The sequence below is a fragment of the Onychomys torridus genome, chromosome 7, assembly GCF_903995425.1.
Source record: "Onychomys torridus chromosome 7, mOncTor1.1, whole genome shotgun sequence".
Classification (NCBI taxonomy): Eukaryota; Metazoa; Chordata; class Mammalia; order Rodentia; family Cricetidae; genus Onychomys; species Onychomys torridus.
Genome location: NC_050449.1, coordinates 96,954,933 through 96,973,393, shown reverse-complemented (window position 1 = coordinate 96,973,393; position 18,461 = coordinate 96,954,933). Strand labels below are relative to the sequence as shown.

The 18,461-nt window shown below is 42.5% G+C and overlaps 2 protein-coding genes across 3 annotated transcripts in view; one reads left to right on the top strand and one right to left on the bottom strand.

The window, feature by feature from the left end:
• The window catches only part of Acad11 (acyl-CoA dehydrogenase family member 11), a 72,240-nt gene that overhangs the window by 14,362 nt on the left and 39,417 nt on the right, over positions 1-18,461 (bottom strand). The window contains exons 14-15 of the mRNA XM_036191985.1: positions 1,534-1,600; positions 402-487 (exon numbers count right to left, since the gene is read on the bottom strand). Coding sequence (XP_036047878.1) covers positions 402-487; positions 1,534-1,600 — 153 coding nt within the window. The remainder of the gene's footprint in view (positions 1-401; positions 488-1,533; positions 1,601-18,461) is intronic.
• Positions 12,958-17,467, top strand: Ackr4 (atypical chemokine receptor 4). 2 transcript variants are annotated; one of them, XM_036191990.1, is made up of 3 exons: positions 12,958-13,508; positions 14,536-14,601; positions 16,362-17,467. In XM_036191990.1, the coding sequence occupies exon 3, from the start codon at positions 16,371-16,373 to the stop codon at positions 17,421-17,423; it is 1,053 nt and encodes a 350-aa protein (XP_036047883.1). In that variant the 5' UTR covers positions 12,958-13,508; positions 14,536-14,601; positions 16,362-16,370; the 3' UTR covers positions 17,424-17,467. The 2 variants fall into 2 exon arrangements, with proteins under 2 accessions (XP_036047883.1, XP_036047882.1); XM_036191989.1 differs by lacking the exon at positions 14,536-14,601.

The window sequence follows — 18,461 nt, the reverse complement described above, 5'->3', positions numbered from 1 at the left end:
CTTTCCCTTGATCAGACGTGCTGTATCCTTAGGCATTAATTTCCAGAATAAGAAAATAAGAAACTCCCACTGCGTACTCACTTTCAATGTTTTAAATGTTGGCTCTTCTTTTCCCCACAATTGAAGCTTCCTTTCTAAGTACACAAACACACATAGAGAGAAGGCTGCCAGTCAGTACTGTTTCCCGAGGACAACTTGCTCTTTCCACAGCGTAAGCAACGAGGCAGGAAGCTGTGCTGCCCAGCCCACTTCTTATCTGCTCTGTCCGGACCTTCCCTAGCACACTGAAGAGCTGGTGGGGTCTGAGGGACTCTCCTAGCAGCACTGCTGATTCCCTTTAGTGTTTCCACAGGCGCCATCTTCCTGCACGTGTTGCACAGACTTGTTTACAGAGTACTTACCCATAAAGCCAAACACTGGCAGAGGCCTTATTAGTTCTACTCCAGGTGTGTCCATTGGAACGAGAATCATGCTGTGTTGTTTGTGTCTGCACAAAAGAAAAGCAGCATTAGGGACACAATGCTAGGCGATGATATGAGTCAGGAGCTCACTCACATAACTCACATATGCAAGGATGATTGGAACGCTAAGCTCATGACTGACATGCTTAGCCCTGGCTGTCACAGGCTGTGATCTGGAACAGAAACAATGACTCAGAAATGAAGGAGACCTGAGGCTCCTCACTACTCAACCATGGTAAATGACAACTGCCATCCAAAATTAAACATTTTAAGACAATTGCCTTTAACATGCACATTCAAAGGCTTCCACATTTCAGACAACTTGGAACAGTTAGTTTTATTTCCCTCTCTCTCTCTCCCCTCTCTCTCTCTCTCTTCTATAGGACCAATGATTGAACCAAGGCCTTGGACATGACAGGCAAAATCTCTACCACTGAACAAGGAAAATTTCAATTTCTCATCACTTTATCTAAATATCTTTCAAGATTCATGAACACTTTATCCTCATTCCACCCCCATTCCCCCAATTTGTTTGGGTCTCACTGTGTAACACTATGTAAGTTCTGGCCTGGAACGTGCTGTGTGGAGCATGCTGGACTTGACTGAGCCTCCTGCCTCCATTGCCTCCTGAGTGTTGAGGTCACTGGCCTGCACTACTAATGACCTCAGCCACTCTTGCTAAGGGCACAGCTTTACTCCCTAAACTGTGTCCCAGATAGATTTTGAAAGCAAAACGCTTGAGATGCAGATACATAACATTAATCACTAGCATATCTTACACTATGGTAGGACGCCCACGTGGCACATTTTAAGTGAATAAATGGACATAAAGGACACCTGGCTGCAAAGCTGGGCGGTGGTGGCGCACTCATTTAATCCCAGCACTCGGGAGGCAGAGGCAGGTGGATCTCTGTGAGTTCAAGGCCAGCCTGGGCTACAGAGTGAGTTCCAGGAAAGGTTCAAAGCTACACAGAGACACCCTGTTTTGAAAAACCAAAAAAAAAAAAAAAAAAAAAAAAAGAACACAGGCTCCACTCTTCCACGGCCCTCTCCACCAGAACCAAGTTATTACCTGGATACAGAAGCAGCTTCTGTTCTTCCCAAAACCACTGCAATTTTACACTTGGGATTCCCAGCTCCTAAGACCAGGAGAAAATGTACAGTGAACAAAGAGAAAGCAATCATTTTACATTTCACTCTGAAGGTTCAACTCTCTTCAAGTTTGTTTCTGGCCAAAAAAGGGAAAACAATTGTTTGATTCATTACAATGATAACACTTTGTACATGCCGTCCATCATTTAAGAAGAAGGATTAGGCAAGGACAAGATTGGACTCCATCAATGAGAACTTCTGTGCCAAAGTAAACAGATGTGGAAGCAACATGAAACAGCTGTGATGCTCGAGGCAAAAGTGGCCTTGCTCTCGTTCACACCACTTGAAGCACTAGCACACTGGAAAGGCCGTGAAATGTTCTTAGTCTGGTGTAATATCTTATAGGCTCCAACCCCATCTTCAGATGTGGGGTTATTTATTGATTTACTAAGGGTGAAAACCAGATAACATAAAGTTGTTTGAATTTGAATATAAAATCTTATTTTATCACACTTTAGGCTTTGTGAGAATTCCTCCTTAGGACTTTGCAAAAGCACGCTGAAGGGCCAATGAGATGAGGCAGAGGTGCAGCCGAGACTGGCAACCTGAGTTAACATAGTCCTGCAAGTTGTCTTCTGACCTCCATGCATGTACTACGATACCACGCACACACGCACACATGCACTCACACACATGCACATGCACACATTCACACACACTTATCTGCATGCATTTGCAAAATAAGTGTAATTCTTAAAAAAGTAGACTTTGTAATTCCATGTACCTGGTCTTTTGAGGAAGCTACCAATTGACTGGCCTTCCAGACACATAGCAAAAAAGAACTGTGTCAGAGGACTGACCACATCTATACCAAGTCTCAAATGATCAGATTCTCTTTTCTGATTTTTTTTTTGTACAAACAGAGTTCAATAGATTTGAAATAAAATAAATATTAGTGAGACATGTAAGAAATTACATGAAATAGTTGAAAAAATTCATAAAATTCCAGGAGATGGAGAGGTAGCTTGTATATTTAGAAGGGATTTAAAAGGCATATCAGCCAACAATGACTTTTGGACTTCACAGGGATCCCAGCTTGATGCATTAAAACAAAGAGTATTAGTGGCCATTGTTAAACAATTGGACATTTGTACTCACTGGATCTGTTACAGCCTTTAGTAGCTTAGGTGTGCTAATGGTATTGTGGTCATATTTATGAAGGGCCCTTGTTGAGACACATACTAAAACATCTGTGAAGGAAATGATGTGGCACCTGGGATTTATTTCAGAATGATATGGAGAAAGGGAGGGATGGGAGTGGAGACAAAGCAAGACTGGCTGTGAACCGGAAATTATTAAGTTTCAACACTTTCAAAACCAGTCCCTAGAGAACTGCCATGTGTGGCAGGGTCACAAAGGAGAAGCGTGATGCTGCCGTGGAGGGCCTCAGAACAGCAAGGGGAGACTGTCCCAGGAAACAGCTGCTCTATCTCTTCAGACGGGGGAAAGACTGGGAGAGGATGCAGAAAAGAAGCTAAATGGGAAAAAGATGAGCAGGCAAGAAACAGACCAAGGCAGGCAGAGGGAACAGAAGAAAAGGTTTGGAAGGTGAGGGTGCCTGGGTGGTGGGGTCTTGGGAAGGTGAGGGTGCCATTAGAGGGGGGAGGCTTGAGAAGTTGAGGATGTCATCAGAGACACACACACACACACACACACACACACACATGGGGGGGGGATTGGAGATAGTCTGCTTTCACACCAGCACTTTCGTCTGAAATGCCTCATACTCGTTCTGTGGCTCTGGAGAAGCAACAGGATGATGTGGGTACAGCCCTGTAGCTCTTGCAGGTTTTCAATCTAACTGAGGAGACACCAGGAAAATAGGACACTATACCCCAGAAACAACCCACAAATGAAAACTGAGCTGACAGCTTTCCTAAAAATAGTCAGGAAGGATTCAAAATGGCAGAACGGTGGGTGTCTGCCTCCCCGCACTGTTGAGCTTCCCACAGAAATAAAGATGTAAAAATACAATGAAGGCAAAACTGTACAGAAGAGGGAACAGAGGAAGTGAAGCAGCCTTGGGGTATTGGTGGTCACAGAGAGGAGAGATTCCAATGATACCTGGGAAACAGGAGACAGCAAGAACACCAGGGAACTAGAGACACCAGTGTCCTGCAGAGGGACAGGACAAGGAGGACGTGAAGATGGTCAAAGACTTAACTAGGGAAATGGAGCGATCTGTATTTTCATAAGAATGACAGGCTGGAGGAGGGAAGTACTGAACCCACTACTCAGAAATCAAATGAAGTCATTCTGACACTGGGCGGCTGGAGTCAAAAGCCAGCATCCTATGAGCCAACCCTAAAAGGGATCTCAGAGCTGATCCAAGAGCTTTGTTATGGAGTCCTACACAGAAAAGAAATGTGCCTGGGAAATAATAGAAGAAACACAACCAGTTGCCTCCTTTTCTCATATGAATAAATGTAACACTTCAAAATATCAGTAATAAAATGTGGAAATCCTAAATGGTTTCAGAGAGAATAAAACAAGGCACCCGAGAGAAAGGAGGGCGGATCCTTCAAGTCCTTTTTACAAACTGCAAGGGATGCTGGATGAAAAGAAGATGGTGACCAGAATTCTATACCTATCTAAACTATCAGTTTTTATGAGTGTACACATCAACAAGTAAGATTTGACAATTTGTCTAGCATATATAATATATATGTTATATATAATCCTTTTGTACACTGTGAAGGTGTATCTTTGCCAAGGCACCTTCTGATTGGTTTAATAAAAGAACTACTGGCCTATAGCTGAGCAGGAAGAGATTGGGCAGGAGAGCCACACTTGGAGGATGCTGGGAAGAAGAAGAAGGGCAGAGTCTGAGAAGTCTTGGGCCAGACGCAAAAGAAGCAACATAGGAAGTTCATAGATGAGGTAAATGTGCCTTGAGGCAGTACACAGATTAATAGAAACAGGTTAATTTAAGTTGTAAGAGCTAGTTAGCAATAAGCCTGAGCTATAGTTAAGCATTTATAATTAATAATAAGTCTCTGAGTGGTTATTTGGGGAACTGGCTGACAGGAAAGAAAACTTTGCCTACAAAAGTCAGTCTACAGAATTAAAGGAGTATGTGCACAAGTCGGTGCTTGATAACAACAAATGATTTGATTAGAAAACAGCAGTTAGAAACTCTGAAAAATATCTGGTGTACACATGAACCATGGCCCAATTACAGGAGAAACTATAATGCAGAATGAATTTGTGTTAGGAAAGTTTCACTAATGGACTGCAAATGGTAGGAAAGCTCCTTGGAACAGCCAGGTGGTTTACACTGCATCACCACAGAGGCGTGGAATAGCAGGGCACTCACACCAACACTGAATAGTCCTCACTGCAGTGAGTGCTCTGTACTGGATTTCAAAGTTCAGGGTCACCCTGGGTCAACTGTGAGTGTGGTCATGGAGGGGTAGGGGGTTAGTGACTTTGGCCATGCACAGGAAAAAGCTGTAGCTAACATGGGGGCAATGGAAGGAAGGGATAAAGGGTAGAAAAGAGGTAGAAGAACTCATAATCTTGCATTACAAAGTAGAACTCAAGGAGATGCTGTTACATGGGATTCAGAGCCCTAAAGCTCATGTATAGCTAGACACTTTAAAACTGGAATAATACTAAAATGCAATGTGTTACAACACAAGCAGCCAAATTGCCACTGTTCCAATTGGAGGGTCAATGATGCTGTCTGGTTGTGTAGATGGGTTTAGCAGGTCTTTCTTTGGACTGTCAGCTCCCAAATAATAACACAGAGACTTTTTGTTAAGTATGAAATCTTGGCCTTCTCTTAGGCTTGTTCCCAACTAACTCTTAAAACTTTATATTAATCTACATTCTTCCACATACTGTACATCATCTGACTTCCTCTGCATCTTGCTGGCCAATCCCCACCTCTCAGAATTTTCCCCAGGTTCCTCTCTCTCTCCCCAGAAGTCCTGCCTATCCTCTCCTGACTAGCTATTGGACATTCAGCTTTTTATTAAACCAATCAGAAGATGCCTTAGGCAGTGAGGAAGGATGCATCTTCACACAGTGTGATCAAGTACCTTGCAATAGATGGGGAATGAGGGAAAAGCTTGAATCAGAATGGGAATCAGAAAGCTTCCATTGCTGTCCCCAGGGTATGGTACTGCCATGTGCTGGGGTGGGGATGAGTGGGTTGGGAAATCTTCTCTTGTTTGTTACCATTTCAACTAGACAACAGGAACTTTAAAAAACAAAAAACTATTAACAAAACCAAGCTGGGTGTGGTGCCACATGCCTGCAATCCCAGTGCTTGGTGGGGGTGGGGTGGGAGCTGAGATGGGAGGATCCTGAGTTCCTAACTAGAGTGGGCTACGTGGTGAGATTCTCTTCAATATTCCCCCACAAAAAAAGATGAAAGCAAATACAAGCCTACCATCTTCTAAACAAATTATAGATTCCAACCAGGAGAGGGAGACTAGATGTGGTTTCCAGTTTTCTCTTTCAATTTTCCTTTAATCTGAACATAAAAGCCACAAACAGTGTGTGTGGGGGGATCATTTCCTGTTACAGAGGGGCACTTCCTCACTTACATGTAATTTTGTGTAAATCCTATGTGTACACTCTGCCCAGGGAAATATTTAAATGGATTTTAAAAACGCAAAATACCTATCCTCCTTGAACGGGAAGGCTTGGGGAAGAAGGCTGAGGCATACAGTGAGTGACTCCTCATTCTCAGGCTGGCATCAACTCAAGGGCACACCTCAACTGCACATGACTCATAGCTCCATGTTTCCAGAATCACAGTCACCAGAACTGTCTGAACGTGCAGTCACAGATGTGCACACGTGACTTCTATGGGTGACTAGAAAGGGAGGTGTCTTCTAACTGGAACAGGAAATTTAAAAAGCAAAACTGGCCAAACAGATGTCACACTATTATGTGGAAACAAATAGGTTAAGCAAAGATTTCTCTCCCATTTTTCTCCAAACATGTGACTTACTGTCTACATTTTGTGTGCAATAAAATGTAGAATTATTTTTCCACCCTTCTGGGCATTTGCAACATAATCTTACTACTAAATCCAATTGTTTCCAATAGAGTGAAATGGAAACTATTATGTTAAAACAGGATGCGTGTTTTTCATTAAAAGAAAAAGCCAAGCATTTACACAAGTATAAATAAGAAAAATGTGAGGTTCCTGAAATAAAACACGGTTGCTCTGCCTCAATAGCCTGCTGTATTAGTGCTGGCAGGACACAGCAGCACTGACCACACTTACTCTGTGTCAACCAATGTCATGGTCTAAACAGTAAGCGTCCTCTCATGGCCCCTGTTTTAATAAATGGACTGTTGTGGGGCAGCACTAACTGGAGGCAGTGGAGCCATGGGAGGTGGGCTTTAGACACCAAGTCATGTGGGATGTGCCTGGAAAGGGGACCACGGGGCTCCAGTCTTGTCTTCTTCCTTGTTCACCTCACGGTTATGGCTAAGTGTTTTGCTTTGCTATCTCCCTGCCCCACTCCTGCACCCCTGCACCCCTCCCCATTGCCATTCAGTATCTGCTTCAGGGGTCTAGAGCAACAGGGCCATTTGGTCATGGAGCAGAGTCTCTAAAGCCACGAGCAGAAACAAACCTTTCTTCATTGTTTATCAGCTCTGGCCTCAGCTTAGTGATAGACAGCTGACCAGCAGAACCAACAGGAAAGAGGAGTTTGAATATTTCTGGGCTTTGTTATAAATGGCAGTCTCAGCTGGGCGGTGGTGGCACATGCCTTTAATCCCAGCACTTGGGAGGCAGAGCCAGGCAGATCTCTGTGAGTTCGAGGCCAGCCTGGTCTACCAAGTGGGTTCCAGGAAAAGTGCAAAGCTACACAGAGAAACCCTGTCTCGAAATAAGTAAGTAAGTAAGTAAGTAAGTAAGTAAATAAATAAATAAATAAATAAATAAATAAATAAATAAATAAATGGCAGTCTCTCTCTTTCTTTGTGGATCTTAGCTAAAATTCCTTATCTGAAACTATTCAGCTGAGAGACTTTCCCCCTTTGTTTGCCCAGACTCTGGCATCACATGAAGTCATGCTTTTATTTTAAAAACTATGTTGAAGTGTGTGTGTGTGTGTGTGTGTGTGTGTGTGTGTGTGTGTGTTGCACATGACTGCAGTGCAGGTGCCCACAGAGTTCAGAGGAGTCGGATCCTCCTGAAACAGGTGGTTGTAAGCTGCCCAATGTGGATGATGGGAATTGAATGCCAGTTCTCTGGAAAAGCAGTTTGTGTTCTTAACCACTGAGCAATCTCTCCAGGCCCCATGTGGCCATGCTTTCACTCTTAGAAATTACAGAGTAAAACCTGTTAATATAATGGCTCACTCTTAAATTCTTTAATAATATTTTCTAGTTAGAGCCACTACCTTGAGGCCCACAAGCTGCAAGGCTGAGTCTCCATGCCCCACACAACACACTACCTCCTCGGTGAGCACGCTGCTGAAGATTGGATTGGGACATGCTAACATTATTTTCATTACAAATCTTTTTTTTTTTTAAGATTTATTTATTATGTACACAGTATTCTGTCTGCATATATCCCTGCAGACCAGAACCACCATGAGGTTGCTGGGAATTGAACTCAGGACCTTTGGAAGAGCAGTCAGTGCTCTTAACCTCTGAGCCATCTCTCCAGCCCTCATTACAAATCTTATCAGAAGCTGAAGCCTTCAAAAGTGCAACCTGTGTTGGAGATGTGGCTGGGGCGGGGGGAAGGGGGGCGGTGGCAAGGCGGGCGGTGGCAAGGGGGCAGGCAGAGTGCTAGGGTTCAACTCCCAACACTGCATTAAAATAAATACATAGAACAAAACTGGGAGTGGCAGTACAGGCCGGTAATCATAGCACTTAGGAAGTAGAGACAGAAGGATTGTAAATTCAAGGTCATCCTAAGCTTCATACTGAATTCAAGGCTAGCCTGGGCTACATGAGACCATGTATCAGAGAAATAACCAAGCACAATCTTCTCTAGCACCCCTGGAGCTCACAACCCTCTTTCCTTACTATTTAGAATCTCATTCCCCACTCCATGTTTCCTAAAACCACGCTTTTCAGAATGAAAAAGATGTAAGTACTTCCTCATCTAAACCCTCAATAGATCACAGATCAATTTTATATTTTTGGTTGTTAATCTAGCCTTTAATGGCTGAGCCATCTCTCCAGCCCCACAGATCAATTTTAAAGAAACTCGAAACATTAGTCAAACCATTCTTTAATCTTGTCTCATCCATTAACACATGGAAAATAATTCGGATTCTAAAATACAAAACATCTAACTTGGCTCTTTTGCTGATGTTAAAGTAGAGGAAGTCAGGGGGAACATACAATTGTCAAAACTTTAAATATTTTGCAATTAACCTGGATGATTCAGAAGAATGAGATGCAAATCCTCATAAATATATCATCTTCCCCAAGCTCCAGGCAGAACTTGGCAGGGGCAGCAGCTGGAACACCCTTCTAGAAAAGAGAATCCCTCTCTTTATGTGTTTTAGTTATTGAACAGGATACAGAAGGTCAGAAATGAGACAGGCAAGAGGAAATGCAGAGACCAGAGAACACCCCAGCATATCTGGGGTCACAGGCCTTGTGAATGAAAACAGATGCCCCAGATAAGGATGTTTGTTCTCAGCACACTGTATTGCAAGACTGTTGAAGTGCCAGCATCCAGTCAGACTACAGATTCTATCCCCTCCTTCATGTTTGCTCACAAGCTTAAGTTCATAGGCTCTCATTTCACACCGTTATCAATCAAAGCTCAGTTTCCTACAGAAGGAAAGATGACGGCTAGGATTTTCATGACAGTTGTGTATGTGACCTGAGCAATCCAGAGAGGGATGTAAATGCATGCTACCACACAGAGCATAGCCAGCCACCAGGGAGGTCTTGAGGCCATTTCTTCTACCAAGATGGACTTGCTAGAGTGAAAGCACTTACACTGACTTTGGCTTCAGCTCTAATATTAATGATTCAAATTAGGATAAAAACATTATGAGTGAAGAACATTCTTACAATAAAATTCCCACTCCGAAAAGCTTATCATCCAATACCATGATTAAGGGGGAAATTGTCCAATGTGTTTTCTCAGAACTCACACCATTTCTAATGGGAAAGCAGACCTCAACACATGCTAAACCATCCTTAGAAAGACTGATGCTTAATAAGTGTTAAATGCTGCTGTAAATGGATCAAAATGAACTCCAAATAGGTTAGGGTTGAGGTTTTTCAAAAACTTTAAAGAATCAACCTACAAACAGCAGTGAAAAATAATATTCATAGATCTTTGGATAAGAATTTTAAAATTTAAAACTATAAATGAGGCTGAGTGTGCTGGTGTGTACCGGTGATCCCAGCACTTGGTTGATGGACGCAGAGGATCATGAATTCAGTTCCATCCTTGGCTACATACTGAGTTCAAGGATAGCCTGGGCTACCTGAGAACCTGCCTCAAAATAAAAACAAAACCAACCAAACAAAAAGACCAACTCAACCCAAACCAAACAAAAAACAGGCATGATGGCACATGCCTTTAATTCCAGCACTTGGTAGGCAGAAGCAGAATTGAAGGCCAGCCCGGTCTACAGAATGAGTTCCAGGACAGCTAGGACTATACAGAGAAACCTTGTCTTAAAAAAAAAGAAAGAAAGAAAAAAGAAAACCAAGAAAGATAGAACAAACAAAAAAGCCAACAACAAAGAAAATCCCACAAAACTATAAATGAAAGTAAAAGATCAAATTATTAGCCAATATAAAGTTATTTTATATTAAGAAATAAAGGAAAATACCAAAAAAATTGAAAAAATATTTTAACATTTTGAACAAAATATTTAATATCTCTTAGAGTGTTAAAGATATCTGAGAATCAGTGTAAAGATGAGCAAAGGACAAGTTTGCAGAAAGAATAGATAAGAATTAAAGAGACTTTTCCAGCATTTATCTTTATCAGTCCCCCAAATCAAAGAAGAATAAAGCAACGATGGAATACCAGTTTGCAGTTAAACGGCAAAGCAGTATTTAGAGCAGCTTAGGGTTCAGAACGTCACATGGGGCTGGTGAGGCATGGGGGAAAGTAAAGTGTTACTACCCTAGTCTGTTGTCAGGCTGTAAGGAAACAGGCACTTCCACATATTGCTGGTGGAAGAACAAAGCAAAGCCATTGCTAAGGAACACAACTTGGCAATGCCCACCAAGACTACAGACTCATTCAGTCTCTGACCCTCCCACCCAGCTGCTGTAATTATGGCTGTCCCTCTACGCAATGGCAGGGGCATGAGACTATTCGCTGCAGAAGTATCAGTGTGAAGTGTTCAATGTGCAACAGACTATTGAAATGTGCTGTGCTATGGCCACAATCTAGGCCTCTAAGGGGCTATGGAAGCTTTCTCTGCACCAACATGGAAGGACTCAAGATTACGAGCTCAAGCAAATCATACCAACACTATCTTTGGCATAGAAGACAAAGAGATAATGTCTATACACGTCATTATAGTCTTCAAAGTTCTATCTATCTATCTATCTATCTATCTATCTATCTATCTATCTATCTATCTACCGTCTCTGTCTGTCTGTCTATCTCTCTATCTATCTCTCTATCTCTCTATCTCTCTATCTATCTATCTATCTATCTATCTATCTATCTATCTATCTATCTATCTACCATCTATCTATCTGTCTGTCTATCTACCATCTATCTGTCTATCTATCTACTATCTATCTATCTATCTATCTATCTATCTATCTATCTATCTATCTATTATTTGCTGTTCCGTTTGAGTCAGGCTGTCGCTGTGTAGTCTAGGTGGGTGTTGAACTTGTGATCCTCTGTTTCAGCATCCAGGGAGCTGGGATTACAAGCCTGAGCTACCACACCCAGCTACTTTTCATATCTTGTCAAATATCCTGTTACCACCAAGTCTGGTTGTGTCTGGACAAATGAAAGCACACATAGCCAAGGTTCTATTCACCATGACTCACACACGGTGGAACTCAGCGTACCAGGCCAGAAGCACCAGCTCAGTCCTGGTACCCTTTAAGGTATAAGGCTTGAAGAAAATGATTATTTTAATTCAAAAGCTATAAAGATTATTGTAAAATTACAACTGGCTCACAAGATAGGAATCCAATTCATAAGAAAATATGTAGTTTCTTAGGGTAGGGTAAACAAGAAAACAGAGAAGATATATTTAAGCACACATAAAGCAATATTAAGACTGCATAACAGGTAGCATTGTGGAATACCAGAAATGTATTTGTTCTTCATGGCAGAACTGAAGTCTACTGTGTATATATGTATACATATCATATATTTTTCTCCTATCCTCTTTCCCTCCCCAACTCCCCCTCTCTCTCTTTAGACAAGGGCTCATATAGCCCAGGCCAGTATGGGCTCAAGCTCATGTGATGGGATTACAGATGTGAGTCAGTATACCTTGTTTACATGGGACTGAGAATTGAACCCAGGACTTTCTGCCATGTTAGGCCTGTACTTACCAGCTGAGCTACATCTACATCCCTAAGCCTACATTTGCCTTTACCTATTCATGGATGTACTTGTGTCTCCCTAGTAAAACTGTACTAGCTTGGGGCTGGGAAGATGGCTCAGCAGTTGGGAACACTAGCTGCTCTTCTAGAGGTCCCGAGTTCAATTCCCCGAACCCAACACCCACATGGCAGTTCACAATTGTAACTCCAGTTCCAGCAGATCTGACTGCAGGTATAGCACACACACACACCAAATACCCACAAACATAAACAAAGACAACAAAGGGCACCAGCACCTGTGCAGAAGCACGGCTTACGTGCCTCTGATAGTAATTTCTCATTCAGTAACTTCAGTTCTTAAAACTGGCTATGGTTGAATACATAGGCCACAGAAAGTGGCAAATGGCACGAATCTTGTGGTAAGCTGGTTTAGCTGCATGCAAAATGATGCTTCCTCAAAGAGAGGTGGTAAGGTAGAAGGAGAGGCTTCCTCCTTTGACCTCCAGACATACACTGGGGGAAATAAAGATGAAGGCAGATATGACTGAATCTCTTTTTGCATGAATCAATATGGAGGCTGTAACAATCACTGAGAGCACAAAAGAGCTTTGTTCTAAAATAAATTCTGCAGGTGGGCACCTGGCTAGCTTTGCATGAGAAAATGAGGCGATACTACGCAAATGTGAGGTAAGTTCAACTAGATCAGGAAGACCAATTCTGCATCCATTGCTTCCTTCTCTAAGCTCATTTGTTGGGCAGCCTGGGAAAACAGCCTCTCCACACAGAGGATTTTTGGAGGTTTGTATTTGGCCCTTGATGAAAAGGTTCTAAGAAAAACAAGAGAAAGCCACAGAAAAAGCCACACTTTGAATCCCAGAGAGAGAAGACAACAGTGAGCCAGGACTCTGCTTAAGTCAAATATGAAATTGTGCTGTACCAAGTACGGAAACTGTTAAGTTGTGCCTGTCAGGACTTTGGAGCTTCAGCTTACATCCTTCGGTTTTCAAAAGGATAGCTTTCTGGTAAAATTGTTTTAGTTTTCTCTCTTAGTAACTTTCGCAAGTACTTCTGCAGCCCTGCCGCCGGTGCCCTCAGTGTCCCCTCTCCCTGCTTGGCTGAGCAGGTTGTCCAGGCTCTCTCTTCTCCCCCTCAGCTGAGTGGAAGCTGACAATCCTGCAGTTTGGGAGCCAAACTGGAACTCCTTCCATCTGTATCCAGACATTTAAGAACTTGGACGGACTCCACAGGAAGGCTTTACAGAGCACTTAATCAAGTGCTCCGGAGGTTACATTTCAGGAAAGCTCTCTTGGATCCAAGATAAAGGCGGGGTGTAAAAGGCGCAAACAAGGGCTGCCTGAGTCAGAGGGCCTTTGGAATCCTCCCCACTCAAGACTGCGCCTTCCCCAGCTGAAACAGGTTGGTTCCTTCTTTTTATTTTCTCCTTTTGACCTGAATATGTGCTTTTGATTTTTTTAAGCCCAAAGATTTTGCATTTTTATCTTAGTGGGGGATGAGGGACTTGATGCATGAGAACTTAGACATTTACATGTGCCAAAAAAGCTTTTTAAGAATATCTCTATATTTTTAACCTCAAGTGAAAATATGCATATACCAAGAAGAAAATATTATTTTCAGTACCATTGCTAATTTGTCAGGGAGCCAATAGGGTTTACTATATCATTTCTTTCTGATCTTTACAATAAATATTTTTTTTTTGTCTTGAAAACAACTTAAAAGTCTCTGCAGATACTCTCTATTCCTATTCTGATTTTCTTATACTGTTGGGAAGTCAACTTTCAAATACTTGTCCTTATATTTTATCTGGCTCTGTTGCTCTTTATCATCAAGTTCAAGATTTCTGTGATAACAGAGAAAAGAACAAAGTCACATTGTGTTAATAATTAATGCAGAAGCCATGGAGGCTACTGGAGGCTTCCACTGCAGATTTTACACCACCTTTAATGACAAAGAAGTCACTGCAGACTGCCACTGCTGCTTGCTTTCTGCATGATAGGAAAACCCCCTGGGGAGTACCTTCCCTAAGGGCACCTTCCCCAGGGGGCACCTTCCCTCAGGAGCATTTTCCCTGAGGGAGCACCTTCCCTGAGCTGCACCTTCACGTTATTCATTCAGACAAGAGCTAGCAAGTTAAAGACCTCTTTTGAAACTGAATGTTCTTTCCTGTACTGTTTTGAAAATACAGTTTTAATGATTCATTCTGTAAGACTAGAGATTCTTTGAAGGACAAAAATGGCCAACTAAGATAGAGAAGCTAGAAAGGAAAAGGTAATAAAACATTGAAAGCCATTATAATATTCACATTAATATTTGTGAATTTGGTGTGAGCTTGTCTTGGTACACTGCAGTGTTATTAGCCAGTGTGTGCTTCCTGAGTTGAGACAGGAGACCCCTAACATATCCTCCATCCATCCTGCAATAACAGCTTTCTATGTGTCGACAAAACCTCCAGAACCTGACAAATACTTCATGAACAGCTAGAGCGCACCTGGTATGCTAACAAAAACTTCAGACACAACCAGAAATCAAACTGCTTGGACTTCAGAGAACTTAGAGCTGGAAAATACATTTTCTCCACAGCATGGAGTCATATCCTTGATTGAGGGTGAATCTTCTGGGGAGGAAAATCCCAAACTAACTCTTAAGGGGAGGGCAGAAAATAGTGCTGGAAAAGGGGACAGGGGCAATAGTGGAACTGCACATCAGAGCACAGAGTGTGTTGACCAACAGCTGGCAACTCAGCATACTCCTGACTCCTGTGTGGGGATGGGAGGGCAGAGGTGGCAGGAGGGAGCCTTGGACACCACTCTGAGGACCCTGTGAGGACTTCTCGGGAAGTGAAGAGCTTCCGGTGCAGAGCTAAGTGAGGCAGCAGTACATTGGCAAGTCAGAGGTACACTACCGATGGCAATAAGGATGGTTTTCCCTACAAGTTGGTGAGCAGGATGAATAGCAGTCAGATTCCAGCCAGGAAGACAGTGCAGAGTGTGTATGTGTGTGTGTGTACACCAGCACACACACGCGCAAACAGGAGGATCACAGTTTGCATAAGACTACAGACTGAAAGAACAAGAAAATTCCAGACCCATTTTCTGAATATGCAAACCAGGTGTGGGGGCTCACAACTATAATCCCAATACTGGGGAGGCTGAGGCAGGAGGATTACTAACTTGAGCTACAGAATAAGATTCTGTCTCAGAAAACAAAAACAAATAAAAATAAAGCAAGCAAGCAGGAATGAACAAACTTATAGACTAACTGGAAACCAGGGATCTGGATAGGTGAGAGGTCAAAGACAGTGCCAGTTTTCAGCTTTGAGGGACCAGAGGACACAAGTAGTAACAGCTGGGGAGGCAAGCTGACTGAATGAGGCTTTCCCGTAGAAAAGTAAACCAGTAATTCTCTATGCAAATGCCAAGCTAATTTATTTAAATTAAAATTACAGTAGCACTCGAATAAAAAAATTAAAACATTTCTTGTTAAAGCAAAACAACTTATTTTAACTTATTGTAGATATATTCCATAAGACTTAAGTTATTTATAAAAGTTACAACATTTCTTCTTCTCTTTGATTAAATTGTATATTGTAAAAGCCAGGCTAGGTAGATGGCCTGTGGTTAAAGTGCTTGCTGTGAAAGTGTGAGGATCAGAGTTCGGGTCCCCAGCATGCATGTAAATGAGGGGTGGGCACTGCAGCCCACCTACAGCTCCAACACTCCAAAGTAAAAGAAAGGATGTGTGGACCACGCTGGCTAGTCAGAATAGCTCTACTGGTGAGCTCTAGGTTCAACTGAGACCTCACCTCAACAAATAAGGTAGAGAGTAATCTAATGACTCCTAATGCCAACTCCAACCTGTAGCTACATGCACACGCATGTGCCCTCACACCCACACACATGAAAACACACACACACACATGCATGCAGACTACACACACAAATACAAACAAACAAAAAACCCACAAAACAAAACAACTCATATTTACTTAAAAGTGTTCACCTTTATCTAGGATTTAGTAATTAAGGGGATCCCTCAGGATATTGTCTGTTGGCCATGGACAAATGCCAGTTCCTGTCTTCAGACTTGTAAGAACAAAGGATGGAGGAATTGACTCAGTGTGGCTCCCATTAAAGTTTCCAGAGTGAGCTCTATAAGCTGTTCTCTAGAGAAAACACAAGCCACATGCTGGGCAAAGCTGCTTCCTTTTAAGCAATGCTGAAGTGAGTGTCTTATGTTCTTCTTACCACCCAGCTTGGTGCCATGGCTCTGGAGCAGAACCAGTCAATGGAATACTACTATGAGGAAAACATAATGAATGGTACTTATGACTACAGCCTGTATGAATCGGTCTGCATCAAAGAAGAGGTCAGGCAGTTTGCAAAAGTCTTCCTCCCTGCCTTCTTCACGATAACCTTTATTATTGGACTGGCAGGGAACTCCATCATTGTGGCAATTTATGCCTATTACAAGAAACAGAGGACTAAGACAGATGTGTACATCCTGAATCTGGCTGTGGCAGACTTACTGCTTCTGATCACGTTGCCTTTCTGGGCAGTTAATGCAGTTCATGGGTGGATTCTAGGGAAAACAATGTGCAAAGTAACTTCGGCCCTGTACACAGTAAACTTTGTCTCTGGGATGCAGTTCCTGGCCTGTATCAGCATTGACAGATACTGGGCAATCACTAGGGCCCCCAGCCAATCAGGAGCGGGGAGACCCTGCTGGATCATCTGTTGCTGTGTGTGGATGGCTGCTATCTTGCTGAGCATACCCCAGCTGGTTTTTTATACTGTGAATCAGAACGCCAAGTGCACTCCCATTTTTCCCCACCACCTAGGAACATCCCTGAAAGCATCCATTCAGATGCTGGAAATCTGCATTGGCTTCGTGGTCCCCTTCCTTATTATGGGGGTGTGCTATGCCATCACTGCCAGGACGCTCATCAAGATGCCCAACATTAAAAAGTCTCGGCCCCTCAAGGTTCTGCTCACAGTGGTAGTGGTTTTCATTGTCACCCAGCTGCCTTACAACATCGTCAAGTTCTGCCAAGCCATAGATGCCATCTACTTGCTGATCACCGACTGCGACATGAGCAAGCGCATGGATGTTGCCATCCAGGTCACAGGGAGCATCGCGCTCTTCCACAGCTGCCTTAACCCCATCCTGTATGTCTTCATGGGGGCCTCTTTCAAAAGCTATATCACAAAAGTGGCCAAGAAATATGGACCGTGGAGAAGACAGAGACAGAACGTGGAGGAATTTCCTTTTGACTCTGAGGGTCCTACAGAGCCAACCAGTTCCTTTACCATTTAAATATAAAATTGCTCTCTGCTTTTTGCTTGGAGACACACACACACACACACACACACACACACACACACACACACACACACACACGGGATGCTTCTTCCTCAGATAAACTATTTGTGTTACACTGAGACTCAGATGTCAAACACTAGACTGTTGTGGCGATGTATAACAAAGAGGGAGCAAGGGGTGTGGGTATGAGGAACACAGATGCCAGAGAGTAAACAACAAATGGGCCAAATGCGGAAATTCAAGTTAATGACAGGAAAAGAGCATGGCAGAAAAGCATTGTGCTACACACAGGAAGCCTTTGTGGTGGTGGGCTGTTTCGCATCTTGACTGCAGTGGTGGCTACTCAAATCTAGATGTGCCACATGTGACTTTCATCTCCCTGATTTTGATAGCAACTGTAATTATGTAATATAAAACATTGGCTAATGAGCACCCGAGAATTCTATGTGATAAGTCACGGGGTAAGGAGCACCCAGGACCATCCTGTACTATCTTTGTAACTTTCTGTGAGTAGACAGCAACTTCAAAATAAAAAGTTAAAAAAAAACCTGTCATGCTGTGAGTCAAGCGATCTAGAAACAATTAATAAATGTATGCTAAGAAAAATTTATAATTATTTGTAATTATCTAAATTTTAATAAGAATATTTTTCCTGCAAAATTCCAATGCTTAAATAATCACAATAAAATTTACTCTATTTTTTTTCTATTTCTTAATGTATAAGTTGTTTTATAAGACATATATAGTGGTATTTGCTCCACCCATAACCTTGGGTTATAGGGCCTGAAGGGGGCGGTGCTTCTTGCCTCCCTACCTCTTAAAGATCACTACAGACATAGCAAGAATGGCAATTATTCCAACCCTTAAGAAAAGGCCAAACCCATAAACTTTCCTGAGATGTTTACACATTCCGGTAAGTGCCTACACATGCAATTTGCTTTGATGATACCACCAAAGAAAACCATCCAAATACATGCTGTGCTCATTATGCATATTCTGGAAGCATGCCTTAAAAATCATAGTTATCTAGAA

Coding starts and splice junctions, on each gene's coding strand:
- Ackr4 (XM_036191989.1), top strand. CDS start 16,371: ATGGCTCTGGAGCAGAACCAGTCAATGGAATACTACTATGAGGAAAAC.